Below are 19,547 nucleotides of genomic sequence, written 5' to 3'. Positions count from 1 at the left end.
CAGTGCGTCTTTAGTGTGCTTATAGGCGTTGAATTTAATTCTTTTAACTTTAGTTAATCTAGTAGTTCCTTAGCTGCGTAAAGACTAGAGTTCTTTTCCCTTGGCTCTGTGGTCTAAATACCTTCTGCACTTGTACCTTCAAGTCTGCCTCCTGCAGTGGCAGGCTGCACATTCCACTTCTCAAAGAAGTGATTTTGTTTGTTTTTTCTCCATGCATCATCCGTACCCTTAAAATGTATTTTTTAAATAAACCACTAGATTTATTTAACATTTATCATTCTAAAATGTTAAATGCAAAGTATATAACCTATATCCTGTGTCATGAAACACAGGAAAATGCTGCATTTCCAGAGTTCTAGCAAAGTTCCTCCTAGGGCATGAAAGTTGAATGTGATGCCCAACACGCTTTAAACTACTGTTTCATAAAGCAGTATGAAACTGTTTGAAAGTGTCAGTATAAAGGCGTTGTTTGGAATACAGGGTTGTCATTTTGTAGTATTGTAGGCCTGGTTCTTCTCTATACTATTTCTATAATGCCAGTTCCTTCAGTCCTCCTGAGAAGGAGGTAGCATGGGTGAATTATCTGTGGTTTGCATGTAGTTCTTTTTGACCTGGCCTTATGCGTGGCCTTATGTGACAGTAGTGAGTGTGCCATGATAGGTAGGCTAAATTCAGTTCTCAAAATACCTGCCTGAGATTTGGCAACTGCTAGGTATTACCATGAGGTTAGAATTTGCTCAGACAACACAAAATTAAAGCATTAAAAATACCATGAGGCAGCCAGTTCCCATTCAATATTAGCATTTAAAATGCTAATTTAATAGTGGAGATTTATGAAAGGAAATGTTCATGCTACAGACGTAAATCCCTGGGCACATAACTAGAGACACGCATTTACGCTTCAGTAGTTGTGCCAAGCTAGTATAACCTGTTTTAATAGTCTGCGTGGCTGTGAACCTACAGCTGGAGTGATTTTGAGCAGATGAATGATTGGGTTTAGAAAGTATTCTTTGAAGTACCTGATTTTCTTAATGCTTTGATTACATATGTATGTTTCTTAGCTTATGGTGCTAGTTTAAAACTGCCTCCTTAATTTCTATTTACCCTGAAAATCTGAGGTTATTTTTCATACTTTCTTGTTACCAGAGAAAATATGTTTTGACATGAATGCATTGACTGTCTTGATTTTTGGTGACACCTTCTTGTGATGCTGGTAGCTTCCTACCTTCAAAAAAGCGGGGGTTGTATGTGTACAGTTATTTTTTCTTAACATGATTTAGACAAATCAGTGACTGTAAACTAACATTTTTCTTAGATGCTACCTAAATTTCTTTGATTTGTTGAAATGGATCTAGCCCCAAACCAAAAACATGTCCAAATGAATCCTTCGAGGCCACTGTCTCAAAAGAAAAAATGAGGAATTGGTTTTGTCCTGTTATTACAGGCTTCAGTTTCTTCTTTCTCCCCAGCTTTGGTCAGGAGTCCTAACATATGCCTGTATTTATCAGCAGTCACTTATTTTCCCAGCACTTAATACAGGCTTTTCCCCCTCTTAGGGTTATTTCTCTGTGTAGTTTGAGGAGTTTTTCCTCAAGCAGATGGCTTGCCTTTACATCTGCTGACAAAATTCTGAATAAATGCAGACCTGAAGTTGGGTGATCTCCTGTGTTTAAGATGTGAATTGGATACGATTCAAATGTAAAAATTACAAACATGCTTGAAGTGTTTGAATATTTAAGCTACAGCCTTATTGCTAATCTTTATTTTTCAGTCAGGTGGTTAGGGTAGATAAGAATGTGATATTTAATAGGCTGTGCAAATTCTGTTAACCAGGTTCTTACGTCTTGTTTAATGTTTACAAAGTCAACCCAAGTGACCTTGAAATGAGCAGAAATATTATTCTGGGAGCAGTATCGGGTTTTTTCCCTTCAGTTGTCTAGGTTGGTGATTCCATGTTGGTGTATATGCACAAATGGAAGGGGGGGGGGAGTTAATTAAATAATGAAATTTCATTATGTAGTGTGCATTTTTCTCCATATCCTCATGCTTTGTAGCTTGTACTTTGAGCAACTCGCTCTTTCTCGCTCTCTCTTTCTCGCTCTCTCTTTCTCGCTCTCTCTTTCTCGCTCTCTCTTTCTCGCTCTCTCTTTCTCGCTCTCTCTTTCTCGCTCTCTCTTTCTCGCTCTCTCTTTCTCGCTCTCTCTTTCTCGCTCTCTCTTTCTCGCTCTCTCTTTCTCGCTCTCTCTTTCTCGCTCTCTCTTTCTCGCTCTCTCTTTCTCGCTCTCTCTTTCTCGCTCTCTCTTTCTCGCTCTCTCTTTCTCGCTCTCTCAAGTTAATTCTACGTATAGGAGCTCCATGTCATTGCTGTGACCATCTTCCCACATTAAATACTACAGTATACATTTGCAACTGAAAAAGGTAGACTTAGATTAGACATTAGGAAGAAATTCTTCACTATGAGGGTGATGAGACACTGACACAGGCTGCCCAGAGAAGCTGTGGCTGCCCCATCCCTGGCGGTGTTCAAGGCCAGGCTGGACGGGGCTTGGAACAATCTGATCTAATGGAAGGTGTCCCTGCCCGTGGTAGGGGGGTTGGAACTGGATGATTTCTAAGGTCTCTTCCAGTGAAAACCCTTTTGTGATTCTATGAAATAGTTGCTATCTAGTTTGTCAGCAGTGAAGCCCAGCTGTAACAAAGGGCATATCCGGTATCTGCTGTATATATAGTGGTTATGCTTCTTTCACACTGCATTCTTAAACGGAAATTATTATTATGCTTGACAGATGTTGCAGTGCTCCTTTGCATGTCTTTGCGATTTTATTGACCCTGAAAGATTAAACCCATAAACGTAAGGCATTAGGTACTTAATAATAACACGGAAGAGGGAAATGTATTTGTGTTGAATATCTTGATTATCTAAAACATTACCATGCAATAATAATGCAGAACAACAGTGATGACTGCGATAATTACATTGCAGGACTGATAAAACAAGGTTTCACGTTTAAAATTAACACCTTTTTTACAGAACTTGTGGCCTCTCTGGTACTGTTTCAGTTAGGTTTTAAGTTTAATTAAAAAATACCTTATGCTCTAATTGATTAATTCCTGCTAGTAGATTATCTTCTCCTAGGTAACAGTATTTGTGGTGGAGATTTATTTTCAGAGCTTTTAAGCAGAAATTGTTATCTCTTTATAGGTTGGAAATTACAAGCGGACAGTAAAACGGATTGATGACGGTCACAGACTTTGCAATGATCTTATGAATTGTATTCATGAGCGAGCACGAATAGAGAAGGTCTATGCACAACAGCTTACGGAATGGGCAAAAAGGTGGAAACAGCTTGTGGAAAAAGGTAGTGTATTCTGATTTTGAACTCTGCAACCTTAAGTGGTTTCTGTATATCTTTATTTTGGTAAGTACAATGTAGAAATTGTGTGCTTTTTTAGCCTGTAATTGAGCCTTTGCAAAAGGCTTAATAATGTGACAAATGACGAAGCTTTTACTGATTTAAAACAAACAAAGCCCTGCTCCTCTGCTAGTTTGCTTGTTTCTTACTGAAGCAGATGAATCTTGCCTTCAGTGTTGAGGTATCCAGATAGATTCAGTTCTGGAATCCAGCTGGAGAACCAGCTGTTTCTACTAGGTAACTGCTGGTATAGAACACAGTTTGAAAGTGTATCTGAATAATGAGGGGGCAGTGGCTGTGAGGAAACACTGGTAATAAAAGACATTTTCACTGCTCTAATGGAGGCAAATCTGATAGCGTTTTAGTATAATCTGAAATAGTTTGTCCTTTCCTGCTTATCCATGTTGAGAAGCTGAAATCAGCTCATTAAGGAGGTAATAAGTAGAATATTGAGAATCATGGTACAGGGAGAAGGAGGCCAGGCTAAATGAATATTGTTCTGGTGTAAAAATTTGTAAGATTCTGAATTTATCTGAAAAGCAATTGTTCCATTTTCTAGGTTTGCATCAATACTGCTGTTTACAAGTGAATATAAATCAATAGCTTCAGATAGTTTCTTGGGAATATAAGTTCCATGTGGGTGATGGTTACTGAGAATGACACTTTCTGTTGTGTTTAGGCCCACAGTATGGAACAGTAGAAAGGGCTTGGTGTGCTTTTATGTCAGAAGCTGAAAAAGTGAGTGAACTACATCTAGAAGTAAAAGGTTCACTGATGAATGAAGACTTTGAAAAAATCAAGAACTGGCAGAAGGAAGCCTTTCATAAGCAAATGATGGGAGGATTTAAGGAAACCAAAGAAGCAGAAGATGGATTTAGGAAAGCTCAGAAACCTTGGGCAAAAAAGCTGAAAGAGGTACAGCAGTAGATTATGTATTAGATATCCTATGTTATAGTATATTCATGTCTCAGATCTCTACAAGGGAGTAAACTCCCTATTCTCTCTGCTGGACCCTCCTTTCTTAAACAGATCTCTTGCTTTCTGTCCTCTTCTGAAAAGAAGTGTTTTTCTGTTGGTCTTTCCTAATCTTGGTGACTTCAGTGAAAATCTGGGAAAAGTGGAATATAAGTTATCATTTTAACAGTATCTGATTTCGTGCATTTCAAAGTTAAAAATTGCTTGAAGAGATGAGCAGGAGGAAAGTGTTTGTGTTTGGTTTTTATTTTTTTTTTTTTCAGTGTCATAATATTCTTAAATAACAGGTTTATAGAAGAAGGGAAGCAGGAGAACATGGGTATCAGGAAAAACGTTCTGGTGGGGGCTCTCTGTAAACCTTTTCTTGAGAATGTTCCACACTTCTCTAATATGCATGAATGACAATTTTTCTATGGTGAGAGAATGCTAATTCATAAGTACTGCAGTGCTTTCCTTATGTTGATTCTTGTGTACTGTTTGTTCCTTGGCCTAAATTAAAAACAAAAATATCCAAAGAAAGAGAACAAAATCTGACACTTGGGCATTGCAACATGATTATAAGGCTGAAAGATTCAGTTGATGGTTGTTGTATAAACTGTCCCAGATGCAAATAATCAAATTGACTTTGTAGGTGGAAGCAGCAAAGAAAGCGTACCATGCGGCCTGCAAAGAGGAGAAACTGGCTATATCCAGGGAAACAAACAGCAAAGCTGATCCAGCACTAAATCCTGAACAACTTAAAAAATTACAAGACAAAGTGGAGAGAAGCAAACAAGATGTACTAAAGGTATACTGTATGCTAACATACCATTTGTATGCAGTCATTTTAAACTATAGTTTGTGCATATTTAAGCCTTTTTTTTTTCCTTCCTGAATTTGCCGTGGACTACAGTGTAGCTCACTTTCAGTTACAGTTCTTTACTAAAATATAGTATTCTCTCCAAAGCATATGTTACTGCCAAGTTCTTCTGTGAAGAATTAATAATGTATTGCCTCTATTTCATGTTAATACTTTCAGCAAGGAACAAAGCAGAGCAAGACAGGGAACTTCTGGGACAGTGTTCTACTCATTTAGTAGTGAGGGTTATTTCACTTGAGATGCTGTGAGATAGGTGCTTAAAATTTACTGACAGCATCCGAGCTTGTAGCCATTCTTGACTGCAGAATGCATTATTTTTTAGGAACACGGATAACCATTTAAATAACTAACTACACTTTATGACATGATGTTCTATTGCATTCATTCTCCTCAGCAGGCTGGTACAGAGAGGCTTTTCATGTGTGACTTTCTTCAAAGACATCTTTTCCTTCTGAGAATGCTGTTCTGTGATCCAAAGGACTGATGTTATGTCATGTGGAATCTTTTAGTGCCTGTCTGACTTATTTCTGTAAATTAGGTAGCATCTGAGGTTCTGTCCGTTAACTGAGCTCGCAGAGTTGCGATTTATGTTCACAGGGATGTATACAATGTTTGGGTTTTTTGTCACAACTCCCAGTGGACTATGTAAATATACTGAAGGAGAATAGATAACACTTGGGAGTTATTTGGAGAACTTTAAGTAAGCAGCCTGTAACTTGAAAGACTGTCTGTTGACTTGCTGTGTGGGTTCTTGTTTTTTATCTTTAATATTACATTAACATTTGTCATGGTTTCTCTTAAAAATCCGAGAAGAGGTTTAGAGCTTTATTGTAACAATTCTGCAGTTTTGGTAGATAACTTATTGTGACCTAGCATAGGGACAGTGGTAATGAAAAGCGAATGCATTTTGGGAACTTCTGGTCTAAATCTTGCCCATTACTACATTGATAAGTCTGTTATGTAGGATAGTAATAAAATATATTGCTAACAGTTTGTTTTTCCACCCCTAGACAAAAGAGAAGTATGAAAAATCACTGAAAGAATTAGATAATGCTACTCCTCAGTATATGGAAAACATGGAGCAGGTATTTGAACAGTGTCAGCAGTTTGAGGAAAAACGTTTACGTTTCTTTCGGGAAGTGTTACTGGAAGTGCAAAAACATCTTGATTTGTCTAATGTTGCAAGGTAAAACTGCAAAACTTCAAAATTAATGCTGAATAGTTTTCAGTGAAAAGTAAGCCATGCTTCAAGTAGAGTTTGGAACCTGTTTGTTTCTAATGTGTTACATCAATTTGCTTGAAGTGTAAGTGAAAGAGCTTAATTCTTTGTTTTGTCTAAGATCAGATTAGCATCTATCCCTAACATTTGCTGGTTTTATTTAATGCAGTGTTAAATGAACCAAGATCTCATTCTTGTTGCATTTCTACAATCAAATGTGTGCCAAAATCAAAAGGATTCAGAGCTTAGGATCAGAAAATGCTGGATCAAAGATTGGGAAAGGAGGGTTTTGGAGTATTATGTATCTGGCATGTTTAGTGGAAAACAATCTAGAATTTGTTTGTGCGAGACAGCATGACCTTTGTAGTATAAACACATTTATTGTTAAAATATTAGACCTCCGTCTGAAGGAATTATCTTAACTAGGAGATAAATGTTAAAGATGTGTTGGTTGGCCATTGCTGAACTCTTGTCCATCTTAAGTTCAAAGTCTGCTCCTTATGCTGTCATATGTATAAAGCATGTCTTGTATTTTGTTCTTCCAAAGCACAAAAGTGCGGAACAAATCTCCAAAACAAAACAAAAAAAGTGTAGAACAAAACTCCAGAAAATAGCCTTGCTCTGTTCTCTACGGACGTAGACCTCCAGTTTATTGTTGATTTAATCGATGGCGAGTGAGTCATTCCAAATGATTTATTCTCTCTCTAAAAATACGAGCCTTTCTGTTGTTTAAATACATTCAAAGAGCCATGAATGGGGTTGTGGGGGTGTGGAACCAACCATACTGCATACGTATTAAAGCAGTCAAGCAATATATAGAATCTGAGAAATCTGGAAGTATGTTTTAGGAGAGTTTGACTCCTTGACATGTAGCACTAACGAATTCAAATTCTAAATTTGGTGCGACTTGGTTCTGTCCATCTAAAAGGATTTTCTCTGATTTCTCTAGCTTGAATACAGGCTAGCAGTTCTCTGTCTCTTATTTTAAGCCTTGTGGCTGTTGTGTTAAAACCTCTTTATACTCTAAATGTTGTGTTGCACCATACTGGGTTTTTTTTGATATAATACAGTTGTATAGAAATGCAGTTGTATTTGTAGTCATTGTCTGTAGAACAAATGCATCATGTGCATGGTTCAGGATCAGAGGATCAAAGTTTCATCTGCAACATGACTTCTGTAAAATACTTTTTACTTATGAGAACTCACCTTTAATGAAAAACAATTAGCCTAAGAGATAAGTAAAAGTAGTAAGGTGCTTTTTTATATTATTTGACATTTGTCTAAATAGTACAGTTAGTAAAATCAGAGAGGAGCTGAAATAGTAAAAGCAGTTAGCAGATATTATACCTGCAGAGGAAAATTGTTTAACCCATTTAATTTCAAGTTTGAGATTTTTATTTTTATGGATTCATTGGATTAAAAAGGAGTTTTCACAGAGTGCTATGGGCTTAGCACAAAAACAGTTTCTCCTGTCTTGTAGACAATCTTTTAAATTCATAAAATTTCAAGATTGGCATTCAGTAATTTAAATTCATTCTTATGTATATCCTACGTTTAATAACAGCCAATGAAGTTACTTTATACAACAATCATAATTCTAAAGAATTGTCCACAGAATTCTAGAATCTGGCAAATAAGGATTTTATGGTTTTGTGAACTTTCAGCAAGCTTACTGGTTGGACTACTCCTTTTTTGCAGGTCTTTGATAGGTCTGTTAGTTTTAAAAAGTCTGTCTTGCTATAAGCTTTTTGAATACTATTGTGAACTTTGAAATACAAACTTACTTTGTTTTTTAAACCTGACTAGGGGATTTGCCATGTTTCTAAACATCATTCTAAATTTGAAGACAAATTTGTTTTGCAGTTACAAAAACATCTACCGTGAACTGGAACAGAATATCAAAACAGCAGATGCTGTTGAAGACTTGCGGTGGTTTAGAGCTAATCAAGGTCCAGGGATGTCAATGAACTGGCCTCAGTTTGAGGTAAGGTTCCAGTATTTACAACCCAAACTTGTTTTGTCTATTTTTTTTCTCTTTGCCTCTGTCATAGTCTTTCTGGTGTAACAATTACATTCAGGCTTCTGGCAGTGAATTTTGTTGCTTTTACAAGTCATAGTAGTTTTCATTTCTTGATTTCCATTGGGCTCTCCTTATCTCCCAGCTTTTTGAGGTTAATTGTATCAGACACCTACTTAAAGGTAAAGGGGTAAAACAGAAAATTCCTATAGTGAGGTTTGTTTTTTTGTTGGGTTGTTTTTTTTAACCTAAAAAATTACTGAAGTAATGAGTGTGCCGTGGTTTATTTGATACACCCTGACAGCTGTATGTGTTATCCTTCTCCCCTTCGGTGTCAGTCTTCAGTTTGAATCTGCTTGCTGTTAGCAGATAATTACAGTGTAGGCAGGAAAGACTGAGGTGAAAAAGTTTGAAATAAATACTTCAGTCCTGAAAATTGGTATTTATAAATCTTAACTATTTTTTTCGATGTTGTTATATTAGAACAGCCTTAGCCAGTTGGTAATTTTATTGCTGAATGCCATCTTCAAAAGGAAGGAGGTTTTTTTTAAGTGGTATTCTGCTAACTACTACAGGAAAGAAGTACCAAAATGTATCAGTGCAGAACTTGCTACCAGAATATCACATAGCTGTAATAGAGATGAGTTTGTCTGACCAGAATCATGGGTTTAGTTGCAGTAAGTTCTAGGTTTAAATTAATGGAGCGGAAGCATCAATTCTGGAGAGTTCAATGTTCCCTTATTAACCATAATGGAAAATAGCAGTTGGTTTTTAAAATACTGACCAACTTCAGTTTAGAAGGCTTGAGAAATAAAACTTATAATATTACTGCAGAGTTGCTTTGCCCGAAATGCTGAACTACGGTTACTTCCATGTGGGGAAATTACCATCCTTTTTCATAAACATTATAATTAAGAGATTAAATACTGTTACTGTGTTTCTAATCAAGTTGTTTTTTCTCATTTACATGCTACAAGGATGACGTAAGTAAAAAAACCAGCATGATCAAATGAATATGAAATTGCATTATAAACTGCAAATATGCTTAGGTCAGTGGTCTTTAAAGTATGCTAACTCAGAAATCCAATATGTATTTGTACAAAGTTAAAATAATAAGGTATGTCTGAAAAGTTAGCCAGAAATCACTGAAGACTGACTGTGCTTGATGTATAAACCAATAGTAACAGCAACTTGCAAAACCTTAGTGTCCCATTAAGTATTAAGAATACTTACCTTAATTGGTATCTTTTGTATAGCAAACTATCTCCTGACTGTGTGTTTTTTATTTTTAAGGCTTCTGAGATCAAACATGTTTAAGCATAGGATATTTGCTTGAATCCGGTTTGTTCTCTGTTGGTTCCTGCTTTATATAAGTAGGCAGCTTAATTTGATTTGATAGGTACAAGTTGTGTTTAGGCTTCATCATGCCTGTCTGTCTGCTTTCTGAAACATCTGAATGGCTCAGAACGTCAAGGAGGAGATACTTTACAAATGCATCATGAGTCTTGTCAACAGTTGTGTTGATTTGAGCCTTAATTCTTACGGATGGCTTTTAAGGACAGTAGGTTTCACTAAATGTAAAGTACCATAAGGGCTCAGATCTTAGGGACAGGAGAAGTGATACACAAGTTTAAAATTAGCTTCTTCATAGGTCACTCTTGGAGCCCTTCTTGAGAAGTAAGCCCCATTTTAAATTAGGTTATAATACCTCCTTAAATTAAATGTAAGGTTTACCTTTTAAAGCCAGATGTCTTGGCTTTCTTTAAAACAGTGAGCGCTCTCAGTACAACTTTTAAGAGCTGCACTGGCCAACTCCTTTTATTTCCCCAATTGTCTGCCAGATGTCTGGTATTCTAAGTCTTTTCAAGGTGTTCAGAATACTAAGCAGGGTAGTACAGGTAACCTTGGGATTTTGTGAGTAGCACAGATACTGCTTTGCATTTCTAGGGTAGGAACTAGATGAGAACTATAACTGAAACACTTAAAGTAACTTTTTTTTTTCATATTGTGCTGTTGTATGTATAAATCTGTGTTCTGTAACTCAGTCTGAAAACTAAATGTGATCGTTCAATTAAATTTCTCAATCATGCTTTCCATTTATTGACAGGAGTGGTCAGCAGATCTGAATCGCACTCTCAGTAGAAGAGAAAAAAAGAAGGCTTCTGATGGGGTGACTCTAACTGGTATTAATCAGACAGGAGATCAAGTTTCGCAGCCTAACAAACATAGCAGGTATTTAATTTTTTCATGCCTAAAAAGACTAATTGGAAAGGATTGTTATCTTCAAGTACACTAAGCTCTATAGGATCAAAAAGTCACTGTCCAACCAGATGTTAGTTATTTGTGATGTGATTCTGCAGCTTATAAAGTATTTTTTGAATTATTCTCCATTTCATATTTCTCTTTAATTAATTAAAGAGACCAAAGTGCAATTAAAAGAGATCAAACTTAATGAGAAACTGAACTTTCTGTAGCTATTCTGGTAGTTAAGTCTGTTGCTCTCTTCCCATCTCTAGAAATGACAATTAAACTTTGGAATCTTAGAATCATAGAATCCATGACGTTAGAAAAGACCTTTAAGATATTGGATTGCAAAACATTTAGTTGCTTAAGTATTTGGGATGTGATTAATATAAAATTGTTAATATCAGTTGCTGTAGAAAGAAATGAAAATGGCTAGAAAAATCACACTGCCTTTTATTGCAGGCAGTAGGAAAAAGAAATTGTGGTCCACGAAGGATATTGTAATTCTGGAGGAATGTATCATGCGTGAGATTTTGTGAACTTTCTTGAGTCTTAAGCTGTCCTTGATAGATATTTGGGTTTCTGTTTGGTTATGGTTTTGGTTTTTGCCTGGAAAAGGGGTCTGCTAAGAAACTGCATAGTGGGACACCAGTGTCAGTGTTCTACTCTAAAACAGATAGGGTCACCATAATGCTCTTTCTTTTCCAAATTAGCAGTCTTAGTGTCCAGAGTAACACAGTGCAGTCAGTACAATCAAGTTACAATCCCTTTGAAGATGAAGAAGATACTGGGAGTACTGTCAGTGAAAAGGAGGACAGTAAGATCAAAAAGTTGGTGAAATGTTGTTTTTTTAATTGTTTTCACACTTGCACTTTCTCTATCCAGGGTTTTCTGGTTTTGGTTTCTGTAACACTATGCCGGTCAGTGCATGAAGTCCTTTTAAGCGGTTATGTAAGCAACACTGTAACCTAACTTGTCTTTCCTAACAGATGCCATATCTGTTGCCTTGATCTATGGTTTGAAACTACTGGGGTTATTGGCAGTTGCTAACAGAACTGCTGCTGCTTTTTTTCCTTCCTTTACCAGTCCTGTAAACTGTTAAAACCAACAGGTTTTTTGTACTGCAACTGCTTCTGGAGCTTTACTGCTCTGTGTGTTCTTGCTGAATAAGTCTGCTTTTATGATTGCTTTCTTTTTGTTTAGGACCTTCTCAAACAGCTGCCTGTTACTTCAGTGCACATACTGGGGGTGTCATACCACTCTCTTAAATGGCATGTGCATGCTCAACACTGAACTTTTGTTTAAATGATCAAGTTGTTGCAGTGTAATGAAGTTTCTCTATTGGTGGATTGCAACATGCAAAAAGTGTTGAAGGCTACTGCAGAGGTGCATAGAGATGTGGGAGGAAAGTTCTGCAAAGCAATGTAAATGTCTTATCCTAAGCCAGATAATAGATTATACGTGTCATCTAGTATCTGCATACCTTTAACCTTCTAGAGTAAATAATCCTGTCGATTATATAGGCTTATTGGTAGAGGAGTTTTTGGAGTTCATGGGGAGGTTGTCTTTGATACCTTTTTTTAATTTCACCTTTTTCTAACTTTGTAAATGTATTGCAAGAATGCTGCTGCTTTTCTGCCTTAGAGTGGAGGATAAGCTTAACTAGGGGAACTCATATCTTGGTGGTATTTCTAGTCTCCTATTTTAAGAGCAGAAAAGAGTAATTGAAAATCTGTTTTCAGTGTTAGCAGCTATGAGAAAAACCAAGGCTACCCTACGGATTGGTCTGATGAGGAGTCCAACAATCCCTTCTCTTCCACTGATGCAAATGGAGACACTAATCCATTTGATGAAGATACCTCTCCTGCAATGGAAGTGAGAGTACGTGCACTCTATGACTATGAGGGCCAAGAGCAAGATGAGCTCAGCTTCAAAGCTGGTGAGTTTACAGCATTTACTTAAATCACCCCCACCCCCCCTTTCTCCTTTTGATAAATATTCTTTTCTCTTCAGCTTTTATTTTCTGAAGTTGTACCTGTCCTCTGAATGTACAACTTGCAATATCCTACCTAAGCCTCCCCCCTCCCAATAGCGCTGCTTAGTATCCCCCATTCAGAAGCACTGATTTCTGATCTGTTCGGAATGTGTTTGGATGCATGTTTGAGATTTTCTTACAGTTTTACATTAAACAAAATGAGTTGCAGAACTGATAGAATCCTGTCTTCTCCTTTTCTTTTTTGGTGACAGGAACAGCTGCTGCTTTTAGCTGTCTAGAAATGTTAACCCAACTTTATAAAGTTGTTGTTTTTAAAGGAAAAGACACAGCAGTTAATTTTAAAACAATATCTGATCAACTGATTTTTTTTTTCTTTTTAAACTGGAAGCATCCCTTGTTTGGCCTCCAGCTTCCTACAGTGCAAACTTTTTAAGGTTCAGTATTTAACCATAGACAGATAACTTTTTCCTTTCTTTCCATTCCCCCTCAGTAAATGTAAGCTCAGTAACACTCTTTACCTGTTTTCATCTTATATTAGGCTACACTTACTATACATCTTCCTTCTTAGGATGTTGCATTTCCCTTGAGCCATATACCCTATTCCTTTTTTACCTCACTGCTATAGAACAGAATAGATCCAACTGACAGGAGACACACATGCCACAGTATTTGACACATACGAAGTTGGCACAAGGGCATGATGGCTGCATGCCTTGGATGCTTGGATGCCCTCCAATTCGCTTGGGCTAGCGCTGCCAGCCGCTGTGTCCAGGCAGCTTACTCAGCCCCCAGAGTGGGAAACTTCGTTTTTTATGATCCGGCCAGCCCGTAGGCAGCACCCTCTAGTGATGAAAGGTGAAATCTATGCCCTGATCATGCCTTCAAGCTCTAATTTCAGTCAGTTGTTCTTCTGTCGTGCTCGAAGCCGCACATTAAAACTTTACCGACCAGGAATTCCAGAACAAAATTGCATGTGAGTAGTTTATCAAAAGCAAACAGAACTTCAGGTTTTGCAAATGAGACAGTTAATCTCGTTGATCTTGTCCCTTTTCCTGTTTGCTTGCCATTTACTTTCTTCTGTAATGACTGATTTAGTCGTGGAGGAAAAAAAGGATTCAAGTGTTGAAAGAGTTTAGGATAACTTCTGGTTCTACTTCCGTTTCAGACGGGGTTTGCAAGAAGTATGCTACTTCTGCACCATCTACTATGAGTCTTAGATGGATGTTACAGCTGAAAGTTGATAGCCAGTGATGTACCTGAGCAGTGAACTGCCAGACTTCCAATCTGCTTATGGAGCAAGCTGGTGCTCAGAACAGTGTTTTTCCAGGGCATATTATAAATGTAGTTTGCGTGGTTTAAACTAAAAAGCCCCACAACTCAGATGTTGGTGCTCCTGCCTTCCACTCGCCTCCCTCCTTTCTCAGTAGTGAAACCTCTAGACATTTGACTTTTCTTCTTTGTAGATAATTGTAGGCTTCCGGAGAGGAGCAGTGGATTGGTTTGTCTATTAACTGTGCTGAATTGTGCCCTGACAGAAGGACAGTAGTAAGCAAACATCTGGAGCTTTCTTTGGAATGCACAGCGGCTAAGATTATTTTTCATTCTGTAGACTTTAATGCTGCTTTTTCTTAGCAGGGGATGGAAGTATGCTAATCCTTTTGAAATATGTGTATTGTGCCTGTAAAGCAAGAGGGTGGCATTCCAAGGGTTTACAGTAACAAGCCTTTCAGTAGCAAAACTATGCAATGTTTATACACAGAGATATAAAGGTTAAATACAAAGTTAGATATCTGGTGCTTTAGTACCAGCTGTGTGACTTTGCATCAAACTGTTTGAACCAAGTGGTTCTCTGAGTGAGGTCTGTAAAAATGAAGTACAGGGAGTATGAACTCTGGGATGTACATATGCTTAATTTAAAATAGCTTAATTCCTTTGAAGGAAGAGCGTTAAAGTACAGTGTAACACCAAATTACACAATTGTATCAATCATAGGGAAGGGATGACATGCTAGGCTAAGAATCTACTTACAGAAGCTGAATTACAGAATGGCTGCAGTCAAACTTAGTTTTGAGGCAGAAGTATTAGTGTGACTAGGTTTACACTGAACTTAAAAAGTCTAAGGAAAAAAACCTCACCAGGTCATGCAGGAGACAATTTAAAATGTATTCATGCCTGTGTTCCTATGTAGACTTCTGTAGACTCCTAAGCAGCTGTCAAGAGAGGATTAATGCATTTTAGGGATTGGTTTAAATGTACATGGATATTCTCAGATAGGATTTCCTTGGGTATTCAAAGAATCTGCCTGCAAAGCTTTTGTGATCACTTCTGGGTGCATGCTGTAGAAATATATTCTGCATAGTGTCCATTGAATGTACTTTAATACATGGAATTCCTTGTTATTAATGGAATACTTCATACATCTTTTGGCGGTTTGTTCTGCCTTTTTTTTTTTTCTTTCTTTCCTTTTCTTGGCAAATGACTGTGGGAGGCTTACAAAGAGGAAGAATAACTTTGTTTATTCCTATCTTATGAGAGCTTTTATAATCACGTAACAGGATGGGATGCAACCATCTACTAGATGTATATCTCACCCTACTGTGTCTCTGCCTTTGAGAATAAATAGCTACAGTAAATGTAGTCCATGCAGTGTTGTCAAAATGTGTTATTGTATATTTATTTATACAATAAATAAATGTCTTTATTGCAGTTGTTAGACCGTTTTCTGTAACTGTTATACAGATGATGCTTAAAAGTGGTAATAATTTCATAGACCTCCAAGATCAGTGAGCTTCCAAGCCCTAGCTGCTACTACATGTGCAACTGCATTGCGGCTTACTGTTAATGCAGTGTGGCTTTTTGATAGTCACTGGTTTTGCTCTGGATTAACATGCACTTCATAGAAGTAGAGAGAATGCTTGGAACTGTACACTCTCTCATTTTGCCACACTAGAAATAGTGGTAAAATGTCAACATAAGCTAAGTACAGCCTGCAGTGCCAAACACTTTACTAATGTTCTTCTCTTAGCTCTCTGGTGAGCTTAGAAACTGGAGGAGATGAGGCTTTAACTTTTTTATCTAACAGAGGAGCTATGGGAGATTGACACCTTGCAAGGATTTAATGTGAAGCTTGTCCATTTCTACCAAAGAATTTATAGTCCCTAGGCTAATTCATGTTCTCCTAAATGATACCAAGACTGTATATTTATAGCCGTTTGGGATTGCATTGTGGTTAGTAATATCTTCAGCATGTATTGCTATTGCTAACTAAGATGAAACACGAATCAGTTTATCTAGGGGAAAAAATTGACACAAATAAGTTGTACATAAAGAAATAATTATTACTAAGTGTGGCCTCTTTTGCCTGGCTGAAGTGGACATTCATTCGCTCATATACAGCATCTTCGTGTCTGCAGTGGACATGCAGATAACTGTCATATTACCTACCTGTTATTACTGAAAAGGTTACAGTTTATTAACAATGCTCCTTCTTTTTTCAGGGGATGAGTTAACTAAAATGGAGAATGAAGATGAGCAGGGTTGGTGCAAAGGACGCCTGGACAATGGACAAGTTGGCTTATACCCAGCAAACTATGTGGAACCAATCCAGTGACAAAGGACAACGCTAATACAGAAGTGTTACAGAAGCTCATAGGCTTGTATAGTATATATTTAAAGTAAGAGGAAGCTGAATGATGTATAGAGTGTATATATTTTAATGGAAAGGCGAGAGCTTGATGTCGAAATCATGATGATTTAAAGACAAAAGCTTGAACTAATAATTTGATACTGGTTTCACAGCTTGTGCACAATGCAAAGGAGAGGGGTTAGCTTGAAAAAATACTATGATAGGAAAAATATTTTTAAGCTTTTTCTCCCCATGTGGTCTGTTATTGTGAATCCTAAACATTTTTGCATTTCTATGCTTGTGCCTCATCCTACCCTAGGTATGTGGCTTACGCTCACTTTTGTTTAATCAGTTATTTTAAGTGACCTTCAGTAACTCGCAACTTGAATTTTAAAGATTATTATAATTAATTTTCTATTTGTTCTTAGCGATGTCTGAAAGATGCAGTATTTTTTTATTTAAATGCTGTGTAGTTAAGCACCTTTTTTGTATGCTTGGATTTATCAATCAATACTTAAATTATGACATAGATTTAGTCACCAATTGACTGAATGAAAACTCCTTCCATGTTATAGTAATCTTTCTATGTTGTCAGCATGGCTTGAAGTTGTAAAACAAATACTGTAATAAATATCTGTTACAGAAGGCTATTTGTAGCAGAGCTATCTGCAGGTGTCATGGGTTGGGATTCTATTATGAATGTTGTTTACGTGGTTTGACATTTAAACTAAGAGTTTTCCATCTAGAACTTAAATGGCACTCAAAAGAAAGATAAATTATATGTAAGCCCCAGAATAGTAGCTATTTCCTGCACATGTTTGCAGGGAATAAAGATGATCTCCTTTAAACTGCTAATGATTTTTGGGTGATTTGAAATGTTAAATCTGTGAAGGCTAATTTTTTTGAACAGAGAAGACTGTAAAATATATGAAATGCTTTTTATTAAGAGCCTATCTATGTTGTGTATATGTACATATAATTTGATATTCCAAAATATAAAGAGCATGGCTATTAGTTATCAAGCCTTTTTTTGTCAATAAGATTTAGACTGTTTTAAGAGTTTAAATTATAGGTATATTTAAATCTGCTTTCCTGCCATATTCATTACTGTACCATAGACAAAGTATTCTGTGATTAGATTTTCAGAAGTACAGTAAATACACTAACATACTCAAAATCTGTATTTGTGGATAAATCTATGGGTCAAAATATAAACTAGCTTTAGTCCTTACATGGATTATTGTAGCAGAACACTGTAAAATCTACATTTGTTTGCCATTACAGCTCGGCCATCTGTAATTGTGTCAAATAGTATGCATTTGTTACATTTAAAGTGGGTTGTAAAATTATAGCAGATTTGTGTTTAAAAAAAAACAAACCCAAACAAAAACCCAAGTATCAGGTAAGTAGATATGCTATGTTAGGAAGCTACACTGTTTTGAAGCTAACAAATCTGTTTTGAGGTAACTATAAAACACTGTTGGTAGTCTTGGATTTTATTGTTTGCTTTTGAGCTTATAGATATATTTAGTCGTCATTTTCAATGAACCAAAATGTGCAAGCTTAGAAAGTGGATGTATGTATATGTCTGTCAAGGAAAACTTACCAACATGATTGTTCATCCACAAGACGGTTACTAAAATTGTCAGGAATTACTGGTTTGGGTCTCTGTATTGTAAAATATTTTAGAAAACAATAAAATCTGTTATCTCTTAAATACACAGAATGCGCCTTTTACTATTTCAGTGTACATGAAATGGTCTTATGAATCAAATGATCTCTGCGGTTTACTGCAGTTCAAGGTGACAAAATCTGCATTGTCTAAGCAGGCCATAAAGAGGAGTATTACATCAGTGGCATTGTGCTACTGTTAACAAAAAAGGGGAGGTGCAGTCAGTGCACTGGGCAAGGGGCTCTTGGCAAGACATTGCAGCATAACTCTTTATGGAAAAAGAGACCGCATCTTTTATGTGTATGCAGAATCTATCATGATGCTGCTTTCGGTGGTGTAATCAAATCTGGTAGAGCTTGGGTGAGCAGTTAAGCTATTTATAGCATCTGAATATTTTCCTTTTGTGAGTTGTCTTGTTGACTGGCAGTGATTGGTGTAGTAGTGTTTGTGATGGCTAGCTGAAAGTTGCATCTCGTCTTTCCCATCAATTCTGCATCTTTTAATCTAAACAAAATACCTTATGCTGGATGTCCAGTTTGGTCAACGCACCATAGAATCCAAGTGGGAGGGACCAAGGGAGGTCTCTAGTCTGGCTTCCTATTTAAAGCACAGTCAACTCTGCATTCAGACAAGCTTGCTCAGGCCTTTGAGCTAGTCTGGAAAACTTCCAAAGTCTGATTTCATAACCTCTCTGTTCAAACTCTTACAATGCTTAATGATAATATTTTTCCCCTTTTAATTTGTGGTTAGGACCTGCCGTACTGCAGTTGATGACTATTGTATGTCATTCTGCTATGCTTGGATAGAGCTTGGCTCTGTGTTTTGGTAGCCTCCTTGTAGGTGCTGGAAGGCTGCTGTTGGGACCCCCAAACTAATCTCTTCTCCAGGTTGAACAAGCCCTGTTCCCTCAGCCTCTCCTCCCAGAGCAAGTGCTCCATCCCCCTGATGTCCCTCCACTGCCCTTGCTCAAGTTTATCAGGCTCTTGTACTGAGCGCAGGGGTAGACAGGAGGGTGTCTGAAACTGGACAAAGTCTTCCATGATGCTGAGTAGCAGAAGCTAATGGCAAATTTATAAAACATTTTTAAAATAGTATTTTTACATTACTGCTGACAAAGTATAAGCAATAGGCCATTTAAAGTGTTTTGATACTCTTACCAAACTTCACTTAAATGCAAACTTTGGGAAACAGACTTAAGTTTGGCCAAATGAAAACAACTAGTTTCATCCTCATTTTGAATGGACAGCTGAATTCAATTGAAAATTTTGCTTCAAGAACATGAATGTTATCTCATATGTAGTATATGGAGTTTGAATATACTCATCGTAGCCAAAATTAGAATGAGAATGCAGGGGACATCTGGAGGCTACCTAGTGCAGCGAGGTTGCACTCAAAGCACCTCAAAGCAGGGCCAATTACAGCAGGTTGTTCAGGGCTTGTCCAGCTGAGTCTTGAACATCTCTGAGGAAGAGGAGTCCACCATCTGTCTAAGAAACCTGTTTTAATGGTTCCTCACTTTCACTGTGA

The 19,547-nt window shown here is 37.1% G+C and overlaps 1 protein-coding gene across 5 annotated transcripts in view; it reads left to right on the top strand.

Annotated features, from left to right (window-relative positions):
* PACSIN2 (protein kinase C and casein kinase substrate in neurons 2) overlaps nt 1-18,065 on the top strand; it is a 56,483-nt gene extending 38,418 nt beyond the window's left edge. For 3 of the 5 annotated variants that reach the window (XM_062634854.1, XM_062634855.1, XM_062634858.1), the window contains 9 exons: nt 3,203-3,359; nt 4,093-4,328; nt 5,020-5,175; nt 6,258-6,433; nt 8,330-8,450; nt 10,591-10,715; nt 11,441-11,557; nt 12,470-12,666; nt 16,221-18,065. In XM_062634854.1, coding sequence (XP_062490838.1) covers nt 3,203-3,359; nt 4,093-4,328; nt 5,020-5,175; nt 6,258-6,433; nt 8,330-8,450; nt 10,591-10,715; nt 11,441-11,557; nt 12,470-12,666; nt 16,221-16,333 — 1,398 coding nt within the window. In that variant the 3' untranslated portion in view covers nt 16,334-18,065. The remainder of the gene's footprint in view (nt 1-3,202; nt 3,360-4,092; nt 4,329-5,019; nt 5,176-6,257; nt 6,434-8,329; nt 8,451-10,590; nt 10,716-11,440; nt 11,558-12,469; nt 12,667-16,220) is intronic. The other 2 variants (XM_062634856.1, XM_062634857.1) reach the window with 2 other exon arrangements.
* Nucleotides 18,066-19,547: the final 1,482 nt, after the last annotated feature.

The sequence above is a fragment of the Pezoporus occidentalis genome, unplaced genomic scaffold (assembly GCF_034315485.1).
Source record: "Pezoporus occidentalis ecotype Australia unplaced genomic scaffold, CSIRO_AGI_Poc_V1 ctg44, whole genome shotgun sequence".
NCBI classification, from domain to species: domain Eukaryota; kingdom Metazoa; phylum Chordata; class Aves; order Psittaciformes; family Psittacidae; genus Pezoporus; species Pezoporus occidentalis.
Note: the sequence above shows the minus strand (reverse complement) of the source record. Positions and strands in the feature narration are given on the sequence as shown.